The sequence below is a fragment of the Ctenocephalides felis genome, unplaced genomic scaffold (assembly GCF_003426905.1).
Source record: "Ctenocephalides felis isolate EL2017-DRISC unplaced genomic scaffold, ASM342690v1 CF-g0.4_SCAFFOLD_01886, whole genome shotgun sequence".
Classification (NCBI taxonomy): Eukaryota; Metazoa; Arthropoda; class Insecta; order Siphonaptera; family Pulicidae; genus Ctenocephalides; species Ctenocephalides felis.
In genome coordinates, this window is record NW_020538040.1 from 113724909 (window position 1) to 113750412 (window position 25504).

At 31.7% G+C, this 25504-nt stretch overlaps 1 protein-coding gene across 3 annotated transcripts in view; it reads right to left on the reverse strand.

Annotated features, from left to right (window-relative positions):
* LOC113377904 (synapse-associated protein of 47 kDa) overlaps positions 1–25504 on the reverse strand; it is a 54038-nt gene that overhangs the window by 6805 nt on the left and 21729 nt on the right. For 2 of the 3 annotated variants that reach the window (XM_026618356.1, XM_026618355.1), the window contains exons 3-4: positions 3223–3302; positions 2931–3052 (exon numbers count right to left, since the gene is read on the reverse strand). In XM_026618356.1, the coding sequence (XP_026474141.1) occupies positions 2931–3052; positions 3223–3302 (202 nt within the window). Of the gene's footprint in view, positions 1–2930; positions 3053–3222; positions 3303–13400; positions 13434–25504 lie in introns of all 3 variants that reach the window. The other variant, XM_026618357.1, reaches the window with a different exon arrangement.

Sequence of the window (25504 nt, forward strand, 5' to 3'; positions counted from 1 at the left end):
TAAGTTCAATTAGTTCAATTAAAACAAAGAATAGAACATAAAACCAGTTGCCATCGGTATTTAGCCTTGAGGCAAGTTACATGAACTTCCCGATAAGTGTAAATAATCGACTTAATCAATAATAAACAAATAAATTTATGAGTGATTAGAAGTATTCCGAGTGGATTTATTACACATAATTGGAAAAGAACGAACTTAACGTGTTCGGAGTATTTTCTAAAAGCAAATTATCACAAATCAATAAGTTTTATAATTGAACCAGTTTCCGTAAGGCTTTAATGGTTTAGTACGTTCATTAAGACCAAATACTCTATTGTTATACAAAGTAAATCGCCTAACTTTAATTTCAACAAACGTCAAAAAAACTACTCATTTTCTCAAACTTTAACGAATTTTTAAAATTAAACGACTTGTTGTAAGGCCGTAATATTTCAGTAAGTTCTATAAGACCAAATATATATCGCCAAAAAAAGTTTCATAAAAATCGACTCATTTTTTTTCAACAGTTAATTACAAGAAAACGGCTCGGTAGATTTTCACCTAAAACTAATCAGTATCATTCCCAACTAATATCTTTCGAACAGTTTTTGATTTTTTTAAATCCATTTGGTAGTTTGAGCTTAAATGTGGACGAAAAGTCTAACACTTTTTTTCAAATTACAAAGAAACGGCTCGGCAGATCTTCTTACAAAACCGACAAACTATAGTCTTCATTGAGATACATCAAATCTTTTAAATTTATGAAATTGGTTCAGGCGTTTTTGAGAAAACGTCGATCACAGGTCTAATCTTGACAAATGCCAAAAAACGATACTAATTTTTGCAAACTTTGACGAATTTTTTAAATTAAACAAGTTGTCGTAGGGCCGTAACATTTTAGTATGATATACAAAACTATGGTATCTACCGTAAAAAAAAATCATAAAAATAGTCAACATTTTTTTTCAAGAAACTTTATTACAAGAAAACGGCCCGGCCGATCTTTACCAAAAACTAATCAGCACGATTCCCAATCTATAACTATCGAACGGTTTTTGAATTTTCAAAATCGATTCAGAATTGCGGGCTAAAACGTGGACGAAAAATTTTCCACTTTTCTGCGATTTACAAAGAAACAGCCCGGCCGATCGTCGCACTCAGAAACGTTAGTCCTCATCTAGATACATCGAATGGCTTTTTTATTTTTGAAATCGATCCAGTCGTTTTTGAGAAAACGTCGATTTACGGCAAAAAATCTGTTCACACACACGCACACACACACATACTTTTTCCAAATTTGGTCTCATTTGATTCAGAATGGCTTGAAACGTCGAGAAAACATATAATTAGCGATGATGAAAACATAAACTTCTCCTTCGGGAAGTTAATAAAAAATTTCTAAATAGTAGTAAGTTCTGAATATTTTATATGTATGCATGTTTATTATATAATAGAAGGCTTCTGTGCGAATCAATACTAGAGAAGCTGAGCGAGAGAGAATAACCTGCTGTATGCGTGCAAACACATAAGCGATGTGTAATGAGGAAAATATACGTTTTCAACAAAAAAATCATACGAAAATCCTGATTATTTTCACGCGATGAAGGTTCCATAACATGGCTAATACAGTTATTTGAAGTCAAATAAAAAACATAATTTTTGCCATATCGCATAAACTAGTAAAAAACACCCGTCTAATTCTAAGCAAAAATTTAATACATCTATAGTCCCAAATAAAAATAAGTATTTTCAATATTTTTGCAGATATACATTAACTTATGACTATTGAAATGTTTGATTTCATTACTATATTGATTTGATTGATTTCATTACTATATTGATTTTTTTTCAAGTATGTTCAACGGTGATATTGGCATTGCATTAACCGCATGTTGATTTTAAAGCACGATTTATTATTTTTACATTAATGAAGATACTAAAACACGGCATTTTTCCGAAAAAAGATCACAAAAAGATGACAAAAAATTATATAAAATAGTATAAATATCAAAAATATAAGAATCTGTTGAAGAAATTTTACTAATTTGCGTATTTATAAAATTTACTGCAAATAAATCAATTTCATTTATAAGGCCATTTTTTATTATGCTACTTCTGCAATCTCTGTGGATCTTATAAATGATAAAATAAGGAAACTACTTCTGAGATAAATTTAGAATAAAGAGCATATTTTATCACACTTATTACCAGTGGTACTGTGTTTTTTTTCGATACTGAGTACTTTTGGAATCGATACTTCGGGCCGATTCTTTTGGCGGTATCGATACTTTCGCCGATACTACTCAAAAAGTATCGGCCATATTTTTTGATCCCGCCAAAAGTTTCGATCGAATTCGAAATTCTTCGAATTTTATGAAACCACTCATTCTCTTTTGACGCGGCGGCACGGCTCTTCTTAGATAAGCGATAAGCCGAGCGCGATATGGTTTTTGTTAAAGAAATTGTTAATGAATGCTCAGTTCGAAGCCAGCGATTAACAATAAATAAAAGAATTAGAGTTTAAGATTACGTATGTCGATAATATAATTTCTGTTACCCCAGAGAACATATGTTTATCAACGATAATAAGTATTGATTTAACTGTATTATTATATTGTACTGAGTAGTATCGATACTTTTGCCACGATACTTTTTTGGTATCGATATTTTGTTTCGATTCTTTTTTCAGTACTCAGTGTCGATACTTTGCCTCGATACTACTCAATTCAGCCAGTTCTCGTTATTACAAACGAGGAAGCACCGGAACGACGTTCCGGAGCATTCCGGCTCGACAACACCACTGCTTATTACAATTAAAATACTCAAATCAACTTATATTGATAAACTACGATTAATAAAACTTCAAAATAGATATATAAATAATATAAACTGTATTATTTCTTAATATGCTAACGATTACTTGTTTTAAAAAAACAATTATTTTGACTCACATTTTCTTCAACGGTTTTCTTGATTTTTGCACCAGCCTCGCTCACTTTGGCACCTGCTTTGTTGACTGCTGAATACAAAAACCCACCAAAAGATTTGACGCCTGCTACGGCTTTGTTTGTGACTGCAAAATACATAAAAACCATTAGATATACTTAATGCCTTAATAATATCCAATACTACTTTGAAGAAACAAATGATTAATAATACTAAAATGTTGAGAATAAGAAATAACGATTAAATCAATTCAAATAATTTATAACGTTTATATCACATTATATTTAATTCGTGTACCTGCTCCGAGTTGGCCGGCTTGCTCATCTGTCGGAGTGTTGGCGGCCGAAGCGGGGCCGCTGTCTGCGCCACCTGTCGCGCTGAAATCGAATTAGAAAACAAAAAATTCAACATAAAATCAAACTAATCGTTGTTCCACAGCGGAATACTAAATAACAGATAAAGATCATTATGCAAAAAGATATTTGTTATATTCTTAATTAGATTCATTAGTTATGTCAAAACTAACTAGATATTTTTATTTCAAATGCAACATGTTTATAGGTGGTCGTATGTAGTGGCAGAACAGTATATCAATACTAGTTGCGTGATCTGCGCACAACTAAACTACGAAAAATTCATTCGAAAGCTTTTGTATACATGCGTGTACACTGTACAGTAGAACCTCGATTATCCGGACCTCAGTTAATCGCAAGATTTATTATGGAATGAACAAGAGGCAGATACATGATGTCATGAGCAATATTTTCGAATTCGCAAGACATCGCCTATTATATGTTTCAACAAGCATTATAAAAAAAATTAACAATACAAAAGAATCATTACCACCCGAATTGAAGATTTTTATGAAGATCCGTAGTAAAATGATAAAAATTAGTAGTTCACGCGAATAAAATGATGTTCGCAGTTCTGGCGGACATCGGAGCAACCAGATATTACCTGAATATTTTGCCAATTTTATGAGACCATAATCATAAAATGACTCGAAACGATACCTTTTTTCATAAAATACAAAAACATATTTTCAAAATCACATAGGTAAAAATATGCTTTTGGCATACTGGTGAGCAGATTTAAAATATTTGCAAGAGCAATTAATCTATCAATGAAAAAAGTAAATCTAATAATATTAGCCTGCTGCTATTTGCATAATTTTTTAAGTAAGGAAAACATTGACATCGATATCGATATTGATGCAATTGATGATGATCCAAGCCAAAGCAATTTCGAAATGAAACACTCATTAAGCGCATCTGCAGTTCGTGACAATTTTAAAACTTATTTTGTTACTTAGCAGCACGATAGAATATGAAATTTTTAATATACTTGTATCATCATTAATTAATCATTACAAAAAATATATAAAAATATTCAAATTCTTCAGAATTCATGTATATTATGACATTTGTTTCAGAATTGTATGCATATATATATATATATATATTTTGTATGATTCTGAATTTGATGTTGACATATGTATTAACAAAGTCTAATAATCGGGCATAACATCAATAAAAAACATGAATTTCTTTCAAAAATTTATTTTAAATCCATACGTTTCGGCTATAATCCTAGCCTTCATTCAGTGGAAACTAAAAATAAAATTAAAAACTGAAACAATTGAATTGGAGTGAAAAGAAAAAAATAAAATAGTAATTAGTACTTACAATTAGTTATTATTAGTAATTAGTTACCATATCCTAATACCATGGATTATTAAAATTTTCCAATTTAACACTAAGATCAACTAATTGTAAGTACTAATTACTATTTTATTTTTTTCTTTTCACTCCAATTCAATTGTTTTAGTTTTTAATTTTATTTTTAGTTTCCACTGAATGAAGGCTAGGATTATAGCCGAAACGTATGGATTTAAAATAAATTTTTGAAAGAAATTCATGTTTTTTATTGATGTTATGCCCGATTATTAGACTTTGTTATATATATATATATATATATATATATATATATATATTTCAAAGTAACTAGCAGCCCATTCGTCGAAATAAAAAAGGTATAAAGTATAAAAACTTTTATTTATACGTTTCGACACAAGATGCGTGTCATCATTCAGCAACTACAACAATTTGAAAATTTTATTAACTAATATAAACAACAATATAAATTAATTATAGCATAGAGAAACATTATACACACCACAGGACAAAAACACTCAACAAAAATTTATTTTAAAAAATTAAACTTAATAACATATTAGAGAAAAAAACATTTTTTAGAAAAAATTATGAATAACTAAAAAAAGTTAATAAAATTTTCAAATTGTTGTAGTTGCTGAATGATGACACGCATCTTGTGTCGAAACGTATAAATAAAAGTTTTTATACTTTATACCTTTTTTATTTCGACGAATGGGCTGCTAGTTACTTTGAAATATGTTTCAACGTCGAAAAAACTATCAAGATATATATATACAGTAGCGGCGCTAGGCGTCGGCGGTGTCGGCGGCCGCCGACGGCCTCGCGCCTGGGGGGGCCTCGCAAGAGGCCCCAGAAAAATTTTAATTATTTAAAATTTAATTTATTTTTATACGGATGTGCGAGTAAAGAAGGTGATTAGTGGTTTACAGGCACTAGGTGATTAGTGGTTTACTCTTTTATCTTTTATGGACATTATCTAATATCGTCTGTCAACACTATAGATTATTAAATCTAAACAACTTCGCGCAAGCTAATTCTCTGGTTGTTTATATTTGTGTATTTCTTATGTGAGCACAATGTAAATCATCGTTCTTTTTGGAAATACATACGAGTGGAAATCTTAATGTATCGAAACAGTAATTAAATATTCGAGGAATAAAAGTAATCAATGATCAATAAAAATTGATCAATGAGAAATAACAATGAGATAATAACAAAAACTGTTAATTTGAAATTAATTATTGTTTCACACCGTCAACACAAGCAATATATTTTTTTAAACATTCTATTGGGATGATCAGTTCTTTCAAATAAAATTGATAACCTTTTAAACTTTTTTGTATCTCCGAAACCGCTGAACCTGCCTTTGAAATTTTATCAACACGAATCGAATGTTTTTTAAATCCTTTAAATTGGTTGTAGGTTGATCCGCTCTGATGTCGTCAACAAAAAATTAAAGCGTCTTAAAAAAACGTCATTTTGACATTTCTGAACCAATTTTAAAAATTCAAAAACTGATCGAAAGTTTTCAGTTGGCGATCGTGCTGAATTGTTTTTCGTCAAGATCGACCGCACAGTTTCTTCGTAATTTATTGTAAAAATCTTTTTTCAAAAAAACTTGTTAGTCTTATCTAACATAAATTTTATGGAACTACGATAAATGATTAATTATAAAAACTCATTAAATTTTAGAATAATGGGACGAGCTTTTAGACCGTGTGTACCTACTATGTGATGTGCGGATTTGTGCACTCAAATTAGTATGAACATAGAATTTTTAAATCTAATTAATCACTTGCAGATTGCAAAATTTTGTCTAATTAGTTATTAAGTCGGTGATTTCCAACCATTTTTTATTCATAATGATCGAAAAAACATAAAATTTGCTAATCAAATGGTTGGGCAAAAGGAAACTTTTTCGCGATAATTATTCAATTTTAGTGCTTTTCTAATAGCTGGAGAACAAACCATTTTTGCCGAAGAGTTTGTTTATTTTAACTTGTGTAATTTTTGTCTATTCCAATTGGTGTATTTATCTGATTAATTAACAGTTATAGTAATCGCAAAAAATCTAAAACAAATCTGTTTATATATCTTCAAAGATTTCTGAACATTTTGGCAAATTTTCGTCGATGATTTCGCGAACATGGATCAACCAATTTGAAAAATTCAGAAAACATTTGACACGTATTGAAGGTAAGAAGACGTGCTGATTAGTTTTTGGAAAAGGCAGGATAAGCTGTTTTGAAGCTATGGGGCAAAAAGTGCCAAACTGATTACATTTTTAGGAAAGCAGGTTTCCTAAACCTAGCGGTTTTGGAAATCCAGTAAAAAATCACAACAAAAGCCATTTGACACATGCACATCAAATTATCAGATATTTTATAAAGATTTTAATTAATAGTGAGTTAAGTTAGACTGCAACGCGGCGTTTACGCGCTTCGATATTTTGTCTCTAAGCAGCTAACGCAACGTGATTGCTTTGAAAAAAGTTTCAGCAATTTGCCTCTAGGCACGATGCCATATACCACTAGTCAACTTGCAACTGGCAAAAAAGGGGGGCCTCGCAAACGAATTTCGCCGACGCCCACGAATGGTCTAGCGCCGCCACTGTATATATATATATATATATATATATATATATATATATATATATATCTTTTAAACCTGATGAATATATTAACAATTGTACTATTAATTGTATTATATATAAATAAATATATAAAAACAGATAAAACATTGCGCTGTTTTAATACATTGCATTGTAAAAATTGCTGTAGGTAAAATATGTATTTATAAATACATACTTTGATTAACATAATTCATTAAATGTCTGTCAATAATGCCTGGGTATTCCTTTTTGTAAAAGCTAACATTTCGTTTAATGTATTAATCCTGAGTCCAGGAATATTCGAACCCAAAGTCCCCAAATAAATTTAATCTGATTTTTAATTCTATAAATTAACCGTTAACACCTTAGATCGCAAAATCCATTTCTTGCGCTGATTTCAATAATATAAGAAAAATATTAAATTTTTTTTCTTTAATTAATTAACCAAATTTCTTTATATATTATAAATAAAATCTTAGAAATAAATATAGTAAGAACGGCAATGCAATGTATTATTATCTATTAAAAAACTTTTTATATACTACAAAAAATTGATTATACTGGGGAAATACATACATAAAGTTTTCCACATTTTATTCATATGAATAAAAAATTGATTTTTAATTCGTGTTTTTTCCTTCAAAAATAAATAAAATATTGAATTTGTTTTAAAAGTTGTCCGTTTTTAATTGCACCTCAAAAAATATGAGTCATTGGTTTGGAATTTAATTCCACTTATGAAATCCACATTGCACGACCCATTCTCGCATCTGCATTATTGTAAATATACATATAAATATAAATATTGTAGACGTATATTCCAAGATTAAAGACCATATTTCAGGTTAAAATTAGGTTCTAATATAATGTAAATCGTGAATAATTTGTTATAACGGCTATTGATCTACGTTTGAACAATATTTTGAGCTATATATTTGAGACAAAATTCATTCCAAATTCATCTGTTGCAAATGTACAACATTAATTTTATATGATTAACTTTAATATGATTTTTATATAAAAAATAAATGTTTAAATAAAATGAAAACGATCTAAAATTTGCAACAAAAGTCGATTTTATCTCATTTCACGTTCGAAATATACATACTTTTTTCTCTAATGTTCAAGAAATATGAATGAAATTTGGTTCGATCGCCTGAGACACCGTAAAATTTTTACAACTGGACATTTATTGGTCATTTGGTCATAAATTGCTCGGTTGCCTGGTGGCCTAGTGGATGGGTAGCATTATACGGATTCGCGATTATCCGGACTACCAACCGTGACCTATTTATATGTATGTGCATACCTACAATTCGAATTTTTGCATGATTAATGCTGCAGTTCACTATTTTTATGTACATAATTGTTTATTGTATGTAATGTAATCTAAGAAACTATGTATATATACACATAAGAAAGTGTTAATTTCTTAATAAACATTGATTTTCGTTGATATATATGTATGTATTTGTAATTTTTAATAAATACACAACATTATTCTTCATACATTCGACTATCCGCATTTTCGATTATCCGAATGCCCATCGACAGCAATTAGTCCGGTTAATCGAGTTTCTACTGTATTCTGATTGTAAGTATAAACTAGCTGTAAGTGACTTAAGGCAAATTGCTGGAACTTCCCGTACCAAAAATTATTATTTTTTTAAAAACGATTAACATTTTTGAAAAAAAATTTACTTTGAAAAAAATAAGATTTTTGAGAAACTATAAATTGGACAAAAAATTACTTTTTTTGAAAAAAAATTTTTTAAAAAAAAATAATTTTTTTTTTAAATTTTTTTTTTTTTGAAAAAATTTTTGTTTCTTTATTTTGACATATTGTGGAAGATCAGAACTTTCTTTTCAAAGCAATCGTACTGCTTTAACTGCATAGGGACAAAATATAAAGCGCGTAAGCCCCGCGTCAATGTCTAACGCATAAGCATTGGTACGGAACCCATAGGAATGTTAACAAAATGTATACTTATTGTTAAAATCTCTATAAAATATCTGATAATTTGATGTGCATATGTCTAATGATCATTTTTGACCGCCAAATGGCTCATTTTTTTACTTTTTCCTCCATATCTCAAAAACTGAGTTACCGTTTTCGGCACTTTTTGCCCCGTATCTTCGGAAAGGCTAGACCTGCCTTCGCCAAAAACTAATCAGCACGTCTCCTTATCAATACGAATCGAATGTTTTTTTAATTATTCAAATCGGTTGATCCGTGTTCCCGAAATCGTCGACAAAAATTTGTATCCGCACATACATACGCACACATACATACATACGCACACATACATACATACATACATACATACATACATACACATACACACACACACACACAAACATACATCCATTTTTTCTAAGGTATGCCAAAATGTTCAGAAACCTCTGAAACGTGAAGATATATAAAAATTTTCATTTTTGATTTTTTTGCGATTACTATAACTTGCCCTACGGGAAGTTAAAAAACAAACAAAAACACTTCCATTTTGATATTAATGTTATAAATTTATAACTTCGTTGATTCACAATTTTCCCCTGATATAAGACTAGATATATAACTTCAGCCAAAACGAATGGATTTCAAATAAACTAATATAAAAAATATCGCTAAACTTTGATTGAAGCATATATTAAGGAGGGGTCATTATAACATTTCAGAAATGCATTTTTTTAAAAGAGTAATTTACATAATTGCACACGAATCTCATATAAAGCTTTGGTTTGCTTTTAGAATAATGTTCCTTCTATGATTATTCTAAACGAATAGAAAAATATGCAAAAAAATGTGGGTGCATCGACGAGGCACACCATCTCGAGATTTGGATATTATATGATATATTAAATATATTATTTTACTATTATATATTTTTTTAAATATATAACTTATGGAAAACGTAATGAATAGTAATCAAGAAACTAACGTACTTTTCATATAATTTCAGTGACACACTGTAAAAAAAAGTTTAAAAAATGGAGGAGGACGCTAGGCAGAAAATGGCATGCGGTCTTTGAAGCCCTGGCACTACACTAATCCTGTATATGAGACCAAGGAAAAAGTTCGCAGATTTTATTTCGATAGGCGGCGTTAGTTACAAATAATTAAGAAAATACGCATCGCAGCGTATTTTGACATCTTGAGCATTATTAAAAGATTATAACCATCAAAATTAGTCAAGTGGTTGTAAAGTTATTTGCGTTCTAAAATGGAGGAAAGTAATGAAAACATATGCTATATTTTGCAATATTATTATGATAAAGGGAAGAACGGTGCGCAGATTTGTGCAAAATCTACTCCAATGACTAAAAAGTTGATGGTACTCTTTAAATAGTCCAGCAAGATAAGCATATCAGCACTGTCGACATTGGTGTGAAATGAAATCAGAAAAATGTTTTGAAGTAATTACACAAAGCTGGCAGCAAAAGAAAGCTCGATGTGTGGGACCTTCATGAGTTGGGCGCGAAAAACTTGATAGATCAAATTAACGTCTTCGAAGCTCTGCTGAAATGCAATAAAATCGCACCATTTCTGAAACATTCCATGAGTGGTGATCACGTACGAGAATCGGAGGCGAAAAAGATAATGGTTGAGTTATGATGAGCGACACCCAAAAAGGTTATGCTGTGTTTGTAGTGGAATTTGAAGAGAATCGTCTAGTATCAAGAGCTACTTCTAGTTGATCAGACAATTTATTTTTAAGTATACAGCAAATAACTTGAGAGATTACTCCAGACAATTAAAAAAAAACTGCCTGAATTGAAGATGTTGTCAATATCCAATATCGACCATACACTCTTTTCATAACATGCCAAAAGTTGCGAAAGTTTGGTTGAGAAATTTTGATGCGTCCACCGTATAGTCCAGACACCGTATAGTACCCTCTGACTTGTTCACATTTGTTCTAATCTCTGTAGAACTCTTTTAATAGAATTGAAAGGAATTCAAAAGGAGTTTTAACCGGAAACCACATAAGCTTTTTTACCGATAGCATCATGATTTTACCCAAAAAATTGCAAAAAATTGTCGATAATAATGGAACATATTTGGTTTCAATAAATTTCCTGTTGAGTTTCAGTAAAAATCTGCGAACTCTTTCCTTGACCATATACAGGGTGGCTGATATGTATTGCAACCAATTTCAGACCGCTATCATTTCTAAACCGCTCATCAGACAGATGACAGATTTATTCCAGTGATTGTTCATTTAATTGTTTACAAGCGTACAAAAGCATTTTGATCTATTGCATTCAGAAAAAAAGTTATTCGTGATGGAAGTCAAGCGTGATAGTGCGATTGCTTCATACTTGGCTGAAAAACCTTAGGTGGCTAAATTTCGAGCCCTACAGTATTTAAATGCGAACAAATATTTTGTTTCTCGTACCATATCTCGTAACCGTGATACACTCAGTGTTGCACCGTGTCCAAAAAGTGGACGAAAAAAAACACTAACAACCCCAGAAATGATCCAAAAAGTTCAGGCAAAAATCAATCAAAATTCGTGTCGCAGTGGTAAAAAAATGGCCCGTGAGCTGAACATATCGCAAAAACGGGTGCAGCACATATTGAAAAATGAGCTTGAACTAAAGCCATTGAAGATCCAAAAAGTGCAAGAGCTCATTGATGCACAAAAAAAATTTAGACGGAAAGAAGCGAAGGGGTTGCTTCGCTTGCACGAAAGTGGCTAGTTACCAAATTTGGTTTTCTCAGATGGGAAGTCCTTCCAAATCGAGCAGTTTGTGAACAAACAAAATGATAGGGATTACTTGCCAAAAAGGTCAGCTAAAAATTTACACCTTCGATTGGCCACCAGAACTCGAGCGCCGCCGACGGTAATGGTGTGAACCACTGTAACGGCCGATGGTGACATTCCACTCTTATTCATCGACCGTGGGATCAAAATAATTGCCGAAATTATCGGGAAAATGTGTTAAAGGCAGTATTGAAGTCCTGGGTAGACAAAAATTTCGATCGCAGACCATGGACATTCCAACAGGACTCAGCACCATCAAACTCAGCACGCGTCTACCAAAAATGGCTTATAAAAGAGGTTTTTCGCTTCATTTGCATCGCACAATAGCCACCAAAATCTCTGGATCTAAATTTGCTGGACTTTTGTGTCTTGGACATTTTGAAGAGTAAGGTTCGCACTAAAAAATACCAAAGTGTCGATCATCCCAAGAAGGCGCCTCGCCGGGAATGGGCCAAAATACCCCAGAGCCACTTTCGTGCAGCGTGTTATGGTTTTTCTGTCGTTTGAAGGCCATAATTCGTGCCAAAAGTGGCCAATTGAAACAAATATAAACTGATTCTAAAATTTGATGTTATTCCTGACATTTTTGCTTTTGAACAATGAAATTTAAAATGAAAATGACAAAGTTATAGCGCTTTACTTTGTTGCAATACATATCAGCCACCCTGTATATATATATATATATTAGGGTGGTCCTTAAAAAGGTCATTTTCGAATTTTCTTGCTCCCAGGGGCTCAAATGGTTCCAAATAGATAAAAAACAATTGTCTGAAAGTTTTAGCTCTTAATATTAACGTTTAGATAGAGCGCAAATAAATCAAAGTTTGTATGGAAAGAGCATAGTAAAAAATTTTAAAGTTTTAAAAAATGTTTTAGGTATAACTTAGCGGCAAATGAATGAGTTTTATTCATTCATTTGTTCGGTAAATTACATCTAAAAATCATTTTTTAAATTTTTGAAAATTTTTTCATGCTATTTCCATACAAAATTTTGATTGAATTGCGCTCTATCTAAACGTTAATATTAAGAGCTAAAACTTTCAGACAATTGTTTTTTATCTATTTGGAACCATTTGAGCCCCTGGGAGCAAGGAAATTCGAAAATGACCATTTTAAGGACCACCCTAATATATATATATATATATATATATATATATATATATATATTGTGATTAAAGTAAGGCAAAACACGACTACATATATATATATATATATATATATATATATATATACTAGATGACCCGACAGACGTTGTCCTGTACCCACCTCTACGTTTTTTTAATATCCGATACTAATATTTATACCGTTCAGTTAAAAATAATCATTATTGTTTTTCGAGTTACTATTTACACCAATATATGAGTGATGTTAAATGTAGTACTGTTTCAAATAAAATGATTATTCTCAATTCCCACAGTTAACACTTTAATTATCCCTTTAACAAATAATAAAATACTTTCAATAAAATTATATATTAAAAATTATACACTGCGTTTTATAGAACAAATTTATTTCCAATAGCTCAATTTATTTTATTGAATTTAAGGGTTATACAATATTTTTAGACATACCTGTAGATGTGGATGTTTAAATGAATGATTTTTTGTTTATTCACGGCTAATACATTGATTTTCCAAATTTATCACCATGTATTTATTGTCATAGCATAGATACACGTGTTGAAAATTGAAATCTTTTAAAAAGTATAACAAATTCAGAAAGAATTAATATATAGCCTGCGGTCAAGGTACAATATCACCTTGGATTTTTCTACCCAAAATAATTGCATCAATAATGTTGCCTACAATTTTTATAATTTCGTACCATATTTTAACTGGCTTTTAGTATTTTAATATCTAAATTGCATTTTTCACACTAATAATTCAATATACATTATTACTTAAGTTCATATTTGAAGTGGATTAATTTGTCAAATTTTGTTCACATGTGCTCTATTCAACCTACTATCAACAAAATTATTGCAGTAATTGGAGAGGAAAAAAAGCGTATGCCCAGCTAATCTTAATCTAAAGTTCAGAAGTGAAAACAATTTGCATTTCGTCACCACCCCCCGCATTAATTGGATTATAACTCTTTTAATTCTGATTTTAATTCTTTTATCATAACTTGTAATATACTATTTTAAAGGTGATTAAATGAGCTACAACTTTCTCTATCATAAATTTTACCGTAACTTCTCTTATTTTGAAACGGCGAAGGGTTAAAGGGCTCGAAAGACACTCCGGTTGGACAGCCGCGCACTCTTTAAACAATTAGAACTCTAACAATATTTGTGTAACAAAAAATAATAAAAAGCAATAATTAGTCTGAAAAATACCTTGAATTTTCATATATATACTTTTATACGTATTCTTTCAGAGATATTATAATGAGAAATTGTTTTTTTTTTAAATGGATTTTTTTATGAAATCATGAGTTTTTTGAAAATCGTTTGTACTAATGTTATGGTATTTTTTTAGAATCCATCAAGATCTCTCAAACCAAGTTAATTCTAGATGGAAAACGATTATTTTTAATTTTGGTGGAAATGGCACTCATAAACTATTTGATTTAAATGAAAAAAAAACATTGTATGCGTCTTTTAATTGCATGATAGCTCACTCATTTTACACGCAAAGAAGTACTTTCTTAAAGCTTATTTGTAGAACTATAAAAACCCATTTTCATAATTAACTTAATATTGTTCCTAGAACACTGTGAAATAGCGATTTATTAGGATTTTTATTGATATAATTTTATTTTTATTGATAAAAAACGCAAAAAAGAAACAAATTTTCAGTAGCCAGTAACTTGAAAAGTATGTGCTTTTTTGAAAAACATTATTAAACATTTTTCTCTTATAATTAGTTCTTTTATCCACACCTAACGTTATTACACCACTGAAAAGAAATGGCATCCCCCCGGGTAGTGCAAAGGAGTCTAAATTGTTTTCACTTTTGAACTTGAGAGTAAGATGAGCCTAATTCCAAAATTCCAAACGAATTGGAAAACAGTAAAAAAAAGTTCAGACCCAAAGCGCTCCATTGAGTAACTATTCCGTACAAAATGCCAACCATATGAAATTTTGACACAATGAAACTTCTAAATAATTTTTTGAATAAGTAATTTTTTTTGTATTGTGACTTAGTATAGTAAGGCAAAACGACCGCAAATTGAATATTTTTGAGCGCAATCACTTATGGCTCGTCTCCTTTGCACGAATTCGTACGGCGAATCTGTTCGCAAAGTGCGTTGAGAACACGATTCGCCGTGCGCGTCAGTCGCATGCGCAGACTGTCAGACGTATGTTATATTATTTACATCTTATATTATTTTAATTATGGCACATCTCAGTGCTTTTCGACAATAATAATGTAGACATTACTTTTTCCTTATTCATAATTATGAATTTATTATATTCTAATATTGCCTTAGCCTATAAGTGAATAGAAATGTTTGGCAAATGACAGTCCTCAATTGTTTTTAATGTCAAACTAAGCTTCAAATATTTTCAAGGGCAAACAATGATAAGCGGTTTTTTGTAATTTTTTCTATTTATTTCTACAATTTAACTATATTTCTATGAATCAAAACATTCTAAAAAATTTCCCGAACAAACTTCAGGAAGATTCATGAAAATCCGAATTATAGTTTAGGAGGAAATATGAAACTTACATTGTTACAGAAGAATTTTATATATAAGATATATATATATATATATATATATATACTAGATGACCCGACAGGCGTTTTCCTGTACCAATGTCTTTGATTCAATTGATCAAAAAGTTCAATTTTTTTTATTAATGTATATACATCCATATGGGTGATCTTGAACCTACAACTGCTTTAAATAAAATGATGAGTATCAGAACCACACTTTAATTATATTGTGAAACTCATATCAGCCACGTAACACCATCAAACAAACAAATACTGAAATATGTTCAATGAAATAGTATATTAGTAATATACACTATAATTTATTGAACAAATTTATTTCCAATAGCTCAATTTATTGTATTGCCAAGAGTTATCCAATATTTTGAGTCATACCTGTAGATGTAGATGTATAAATAAATGATTTTTTGTTTATTCATGACTAAAACATCGATTTTCCAAATTTATCACTAAAAATTCATCGTCTGCCTTTGTGATTTATAGCATAAGATATACGTATTGGAAATTGCAGTCTTTTAAACAGTATAACGAATTCAGAAAGAATCAATATATAGTATCCGCGGTAAAGGTACAATATGACCATGGATTTTTTTCACTCAAAATAAATGCTTGAATAATGTTGCCCATAATTTTTATAATCTCGTACTATATATTTCATTACATTTTACAGCTTCAGTCGCTCGTCAACTGCCGAAGGGATCGGACCTATAAACATAAATATTACCGGATTAAAGTGTATTGTTAGTGAGTGAGTCATCGGAAAATTACCGCTAACCTTTGTTGGCGTATAAACAGTTTGCCATGACGCAACAATGGCAACGAATTGTTATTTGCCTATTGTCGAAGCGACAAATATATTACTAGATGATTCAACAACAAATTCTGAGTTTGTTGAAAATCATTTAAAATCAATAAATTATGTGAATAATATACCAAATGTCAGTGATTGTGTGAATAATATACCAAATGTCAGTGATACCGCTAGTAGTGTCGACTTAGAAATGAGTGTAGACGGACCAAAACAACGTCGCCGAAACTCCCGCTCGACATAACGAAAATAATATTAACAAAAAATCACAAGATTGGACGACAATTCGTTTAAAAAAACAAAAACGTGATGAAGCCTATGATACGTCGCGCCTAAAAAAAAAACAATATCTGCTGATTACTGGCTAAACCCGACGCCAACTAAAAATTATTATGACGTATTAAGCAAACATACTGGCGCAACAAACTCTGAACAAACACAAAATACTGTTCAAAATACCGAACAAACTGCAACCGATAATAAACCCCCGCCTATCTTTGTTCATGAGGTGGGTGACATTAAACCATTGACATCACTACTTGAAAACGAAGCCAAAAATTCATATAAATTAAAAATAATTAGTGCCAGTCAAGTTAAAATAAACTTCGACAGTCCAAAAACCTACAACAAAATTCTTAAGCTAAAAGAAAAGGAAACAAAAATGCACTCGTTTCAAGAAAAAGCTAAGCGGTCATTCAAAGTAGTTGTAAAAAACCTACATCACAGCGCTGATATTGATATGCTGACAAAAAAAATTCAAGAACTGGGCCATAAAGTCGTAAGAATATATAATCTAAAAAGCAGATTTCATAACTATCCATTAAATATCTTCGCCATTGAATTAGAACAGCAGGCCAACAATAAAAACTTTTCAAAATTGAATATCTTTATAGCACAAAAGTAGACATCGAACCCAAACGTTATCGACGAGAAATTGTGCAATGTACAAGGTGCCAGAATCTGGGGCATACAAAAAACTATTGTTTCAGGAAGCCGCGATACGTCAAATGCGCGGAAGACCATCTCACCAAAGATTGTGAATGAACTGATAAAATTAATGAAAAAGTTACTTGTGTTTTATGTAATGAAGGTCATCCAGCGAACTACAAAGACTGCCGCATATATCAACAACATCCTAATCGAAAATACCCGCCAGCACGCAACAAAGAACATAACAACAATAGGAACTCACTGGCACACCCAGGCTTAACGTACTCTCAGGTAACACAGAAACAAACTACAACTCAGCAAAACCTTATCAATATCAACAATAGTACAGCAAACGATACCACAAATAACAATAGTAATGCGACAAACAACAACAGCGACATAAACGAACTTAAACATATGATGAAAATTCTAACTGAACAAATGTGTACAATGCTAAACCTTCTAACCACATTACTAGCGAACAAAAAATAATGGCAACCTTGTTAAGGATTTGCCTATGGAACGCCAACGGACTGCACACCAACATGTACAAAAACTAAAATACTTTTTAGTACACAATTCAATTGATATTTTGCTTATATCTGAATCACACCTGACCGATAAATGCCACATAAAAATACCAAATTATTCCATGTACAGCACGCAACATCCCAGCGGGAGGTCACATAGAGGTACTGCAGTTATTATTAAAACAAGCCTTTGTCACTATGAACTTGATCCATATAACGAAGAATTTCTACAAGCAACCACCTGTGTTCAACTTCGACACGAACTAATATGTTTTTCGGCAGTCTACTGTCCTCTAAGACACTCCATCACTGAAGATCACTTTTCCAACTTCTTCACTAAGCTGGGAAACAAATTCATAGGAGGAGAAGATTTTAACGCAAAGAATACTTACTGGGGCTCAAGACTTCATTGTTCTTTATTACATTCCTTTATTATTTATTATTTATTTAGACTAGGATAGTTATAGATATGAGTTTATATAGAATTAGCTATTTAAGAACTTATATAGTAATCAACAAATAGGAACAGCATATATCCACACTAGAAAGAATTACCATTGGGTAATCTTTCTAAATAAACCATATATTATAACATACCAATTACTAAATGTCTTCACTAAGACAGATTGTAATTTGAATGGTAAATAAAAAATAAAAAAAATAATTTTACAGCTTATTTTGAGCACTATAAAACCCCATGGAATATATAAAATGTAACAGCTCGCCGCTAGATGGCTTCAAATACAACAATGAAAACTCGAACGAAATAAAAACGACTCTGCATTTTTATATCTAGCTTAATATTGTTCCTAGGACACGTTATAACTGAGAGGATTAGTTTTTCAGTGAAGTGTCTATAGATTTTAGTGAAATAAGTATTAAGTTCGGAATTGATTCTAAATCTTGCCTTTTTAAAGGCACCGGGCTTGATACTTACAAGTTAGATATATATTATTATATCTGTCCAAATTTTAAAGGTGAACGTGCCTTATAGCCTACTTTTCTTCCCAAATTTTGGATTGAGATTGGTAATGGGAAGAGGGTAGGCACCCATTAGAGTGACTTTTTAATTTTCAAAATTGAAGTTTTTGTGTTTTAATTAGTTTTCACTAAATATTAAAATCAGTGCGGAAGAATCTGAAGAAAACAGAGGATTTCCCAGGCGGGAGCCTGAGAAAAAGTACAAGATGTCGAAAAACCACGAAATGGAAGTGCAGACAAGCGGCGCACTGAAAAATAAATATTATGCTCTATCGGATAGAACAGATATGGATTCCGATAGGGAAATTGATGATTATAAGAAGGTAACACGCCGCAAAAGGGCAAAGAAGAGCAAAGAGCCCGAAAAAGCTACTGTGGAACAATCCACCTCAGGCATACAGGCAGCAGCACCTAAGAGAGCACCACTGAAGAAAACCCAGTCGAGCGAGGAAAAAAATACCTCCCATTATCATAAAGACAGAACTGGAATTAAAGACTATTCGCTACATACGAGAGACAACAAAAATAAATTTCCGATATCAGTTTATAAAAACGAATTTACATAAAATCTTCACGGATTCAATTTCAGACCATGAAGACATCAAAAACATTCTGCGCGAATGTAACTACCCTTTTTATAATTACTCCATGCAGCAAAACTTGTGTAAAAAAATCACAATAACTGGACTCCATCCATCAACATCTGAGGCAGAGATCTGCGAAGACTTACAGCTGAAAGGAGCCAAAATTAAACAAGCAATTCAAATAAAAAGGAAACTACCTGATGGTAGTCAACATAAGCTGCCCATATACATAGTGGTGGTGGATAAAAATCAGGACATGTCGGAGCTAAAACGCATCACGAATATTGGGGGACATATCTTCTCCTGGGTGGCCTATAGGCCGCAGAATAGAGCGCAGCAATGCCACAAATGTTTAAACTTCGGTCACACATCGTACACCTGTGACCTAAAGTACATGTGTATAAAGTGCCTCAATGTGCACGCGCCAGGAGCGTGCCAGAAACTACCACATGAGGCACCGATGTGTGTCAATTGCAAGAGCGAACACCCGGCAAATTATTTCAAATGCAGCGCTCTTATTAATTACAAAGAAAAGAAGGAAAGCGACGCTCTCAGGAGAAGACAAGTGTATAGGCCAGCACCAACACCAGTGCCACTGACGAGGAGCTTCTCGTCAGCTGTAAACTCCACCAACAATGGTCCCAACGTCCGACATGAGTATCCTCAACTCCCTATTTCATCGTCACCATACAGATCAATGGTCCAGTCCTCACGAACAATGGTCCAGCCTGCACCACCATCATCACAAATCCGGCCTGCACTATCGCAATTACCAGCCCGGCCTGTCTGCAGCCAGCCCGATCCAGATTTCAAATCGCCAGAGGGACTTTTTACTGCTATGGGCGAGATCAGGATGCTGTTTGCTGATCCCCAGGTAAAACAAATTTTCAGTGAGCTATACAAACTGACAAAAACACTAAACACAAACAAGACTTATAACGATAAATACACAACAATTTTGAACTTTCTTACATCATCACCATAAACCAATCACAAGACTTACAAATAATGCATTTCAATTCAAATGGACTTAAAAACAACGTTGACAAACTGAGACAGACGATAACAAAATACGATCTGGACATAGTACTGATTAATGAGACACATTTAAAACCTACGGACAGACTCTATATCAACAATTACAAAGTTTACAGAAACGAGAGACAGACGGACGCACGCGGATGGGGCGGCACTGCGATCTTGATCAAGTCTAACATCAGACACGAGCAAGTGCCAAACCTGACAGCAGGCGGTTCTGAAATAACAGCTATTAATGTATACAAGTGAGGTCAAAAAGTAACCATAATATCGATTTACATCCCGCCAAGCGGACTAGAACATACGGACTTACAAAGACTACTGTAACTTTAACAATGCGAACGGAAACAGACTTTACGAATATCTGACCGAACACAACACCACAAATGCACAACTACACTATCCTGACACGCCGACCAGATACGCCACCGTACAGACACACCATCACAGCACGATCGATTTGGCATTGACAAAAAATCTACACGTAACATCCGAACCCATAACAAGAACACTTCAACTCCGACCATAATCCAGTTTTCATGACCATTTCAGACAGACTAGACGTCGACCAGACTCCCAAACGCAAATTTCTAGATTACTCCAGAGCCAACTGACCATTTTTCAGAGACATCATCACCGACAACACACGACACACAATGCCAATCGATACCAACACTGACATAGAGGAGGCTGTAACACACCTTACACTGACAATCACAGACGCCGTACAACAGACTATACCGACACTAGACTCAAGAACAACACCAGCCAACGACTTGCCAGAACATATTTTATTGAAAATTAAACTCAAAAATCACACGAAGAAACTGTGGCAACGTACCGGTGACAGACTACTCAAGGAACATGTTAACAGACTGACAAAAATTATTTTCAATGAAATACGTGACCACCAAAACAACACTTGGACGAAAAGACTCGAAAATTTAAATACTGACCCACACAAAATTTGGCAGATAGCAAAAAGACTGACGCAGAAACCAACATCCATACCTCCACTCAAATTAACTGACAATAATTACGCAACGACACCAGCAGACAAGGCAAAAATATTGGCAAAAAACTTTGAGAACAAACTTTGAGTGTAAGATGAACCTAATTCCAACATTTCATACAAATTGGAGCACAATAAAAAAATTCAGGCCCAAAACGCTTCATTGACTGGTGTAAATATTCCGTATCCAATGTCAAACATATGAATTTTTGACACAATGAAACTTCTAAATAATTTCTTGAATAAGTAAATTTTTTGTTGTATTGTGATTTAGTAAAGTAAGGCAAAACACGGCTGAATTAGGTAAAAAATAATAATTTGTCAAATTGAATTATATTGGGTATATATATATATATATATATATATATATATATATGTTCGATGCGCAATCCACAACTGTCAGACGCATACGCAGGCTGTTCATCTACCAAACCATATACTGTATCTTATATTATTTTAATTTTTGGCACATCTCAGATGCTTTTCGGCAATAATAATGTAGATATTACATTTTATTATTGTCTTAGCTCATAAGTGAATTGAAAAATTTGGCAGATGACAGTTTTCATTTGTTTTCAATGCCAAACAATGTCTCAAATATTTTTAATGTCAAACAATGACATGTCGTGTTTCATTTATTTCTACAATCTAACTAAATGTTTATAATCACATACATCATAAAAAAAATTCCTTAAGGGGTTAGGGGTACTTGGAATTTTTGAAAAATCGATTTTTATTTTTTTGCATTTTCATTAAGTGTAATATCTTGAAAATGTTCTCTGAAAATTTCAAGTTGATCCGATGATTACTTTTTGAGTTATTGGACCCTTACCAGCGCGCTGACGCAAGTGGAGAGCTCGATACATATACTCAAGATTATTCTTTCTCACCTCCTGATGTTTTAAAAGCTTTTAAACCGATTTACGACGATCTCAGCAATGATAATTTGCTTTCGAGATATGTAGTTCAAAATTGAATCCATAATCAGAAAAAATTAAAAGCTTCAACCAACTAGTGTAAAAAATATGCATAGAATCCATGAGTACTAGTTCTACTATCGTAGAAATTGCTCAATGCATATACATAATCATTATTATTGATTATGGATACCCTAGGACCTAATTGTGGGTATAATTCCCATTGGTACGCTGAAAAATTGGATGCTGCACGTGTGAAAGTGGCAGATCAGCGCGCCAACGAGAACACTCGAGAGGCCAGAATGCTTCGTAGGCAACAGCAAGTGGAAATTTTGGAAACTTGCACTATGACTGATGAACTATTATATGGCCCAGAAATAGATGACTCGGTTTAAGTAATTCAATAATTCAAATTTCTGTACGAAAATCCAATGTGAAACTTTAAACGCGTTTTCTCAAAACTATGTTTTTTGAACCGGTGACCACTGTAACTCAAAAACCGCTTAGTAAATTTTAATGAAATTTATACAGCTTTTAGAATACATAATAAACTCGGGCCTGATCGAAAGATTTTTATTTTTTCAAAAATTTCAATTTTTTAAGACGAATTAACTGTTGATTTTTTATCCATAAATCTAGAAATTTTCTTTCTGATGCTGCCATTTTGTTAATTTTTGCAAAAAAAGAAAACCTTCAATCAGGCCCAGGAATATCTATTTATAAAACTATTTTTTTATTTGATTGATTTTAGATGAATCTCTAAGGAGTTATGAGGTATGAACAAAAAAATATACTAAAAATTCTCATTTTTGCGTGCATCCAAGTACCCCTAACCCATTAACAAACTTCAAAGATTTATCAAAATCCGAATAATCGTTTAAGAGAAGTATCCTTTCATACATCATTACAGAAGATGTATGTATATACATATGTATATATATATGTTTCTTTTCAGAACAATAAATCCAATAAATAAAAAACAATTTGTTTTTTGTAGATGTTTAATTACGGCGTTTCGGAATTAGATACGTTTCATCATCGGGTTTCTTCTGTCAAAAACATATTTTATATAGACTAACTCTATTAATGACAAGGAATACAGAATATTAAGTAAAAAAGATTTTTAATATAAAAGAATGGATTTTCTACCAGATAAAAGTGAAGAAAGGTATATAAAAATAATAATAAAAAATATGAAAGATATAGGAAAATAAAAAATAAAATTGAGTAGCAAAAATTATTTACCTGCAATATTGATCTATATATCCATATCACTAATTTTTTTTTGTTACAAAACATTTGGAAATTTTTTTTGAGAATATTCGAAAATTTCGACTTCGCACGACTAAGTTACTGTCAGTAATGCACTTCTATTACAGTGTCTAAGGACCAAACGTAAATTGCCTTGCATTGGCAATTTACGAAAAAACGGGATTTATTTTTTAGTTTGAAAAAGTATAAATATTTTGTTGCATTTAGACAAAACGTAGAATTATTTTCATGTATATATATATATATATATATATATATATATATATACAAATACATATACATATACACATATACATGTACATACATATATATACAAACACTAGTATACATATACATATACGCATACCCCTATGTACACACATACACTATATATAATGTACATATACACATGAAATCATGCCAAAATTAATCGTTTTTAATTAGATTTAAAAAATATAAATACGAGTCATGAATGATATTATGATCTAATCTTTTATTAACACAACTTGCCGAATTCAAGAAGATTAAACTGCTTTCTGAAAAAAAGTCTTAAAAGTACAATCCTCTCTATATAAAATATTAGGTTCAAAAACAAAGGAATGAGAATTTTCAACGGAATGTTGGACTAGGGTGCTTTGAAAACTGATTTTTATGGTGAAAAGAAACATATATCAATTTATTGAAAAAATCCAGAACTTGTCTATTAAATATATATATATATATATATATATATATATATATATATATATATACCTAAGTCTGTTTTTACACGGAGATTGATTCCAGAAGAATCCGTGTAAAAAAAAACGTGTAAAAAAAGACATTGATCTTATACAAAAATGGGTGATTTGTTCCTAATCTCTAAAACCTATTAAAATTGGTAAAAAACAAGAATTTTTAAGAACAAGAATTAAATTAGTGCTATTCACATTTGCTTTGACCAGTAAAAATTGTTTGTACGCGCTAAAGGGGAATTCACTTAAATCTTTAAGCTAGTGTTTGCAAACTATCGATACTATCGATGGTTTCAGACTTTTCTTTCATAAATACTTTTTTGTGATATGAACATACTTCGCAAAAATTTAATTTGACAAAAAAAATTTAGGTACATAAAATTTCAAATCATGCTAAATGGAATAAATTCGTGTAAAAAATTTAAAAATATTCAATTTTCAAACCGTGTTATATCAAAACCGTGTACAAAAAGACCGTGTAAAAACAGACTTAGGTGTATATATATATATATGTTACGGTAAATGTGCACTCTCGGTGAATGTGCACATTCACCGGTAAATGTGCACATTCCCCAAAACGCTAGGTGAATGTGGCGTGTTCTCAAACAATCAAATTAAAACAATGGTGTACGTGCGTACTTGGATCGGTCTTATGAACATCTCGCGTATTTGACGCATGCGCAATAAAGACTATGCGCGAAATACGTCAAGCATGTTACAAATTTTGTACCAAAATGGTGTTATGGTGATAAATGATTAATAACATTCTGTTGAAGATTTGTTCATTTTGATCAAGATATATAATAGCAGTTGAATAGTAAAGTAGTGAGTCGTGAATAGTGATAACTGAATAGTTAATAGTAAATAGTGAATAGATATTAGCAAATAGGGAATCATTATTAGTAAATAGTGAATTAAGAATAGTTAAATAGGTAATAGTTAATGGTTAAATAGTTAATAGTTATTAATTAAATAGTTAATAGTTCATAGTTAATAGTTAATAAATAAATTGTTAATTGATCAATAGTAATAAATAATGGGTATTAATATGCATATGACT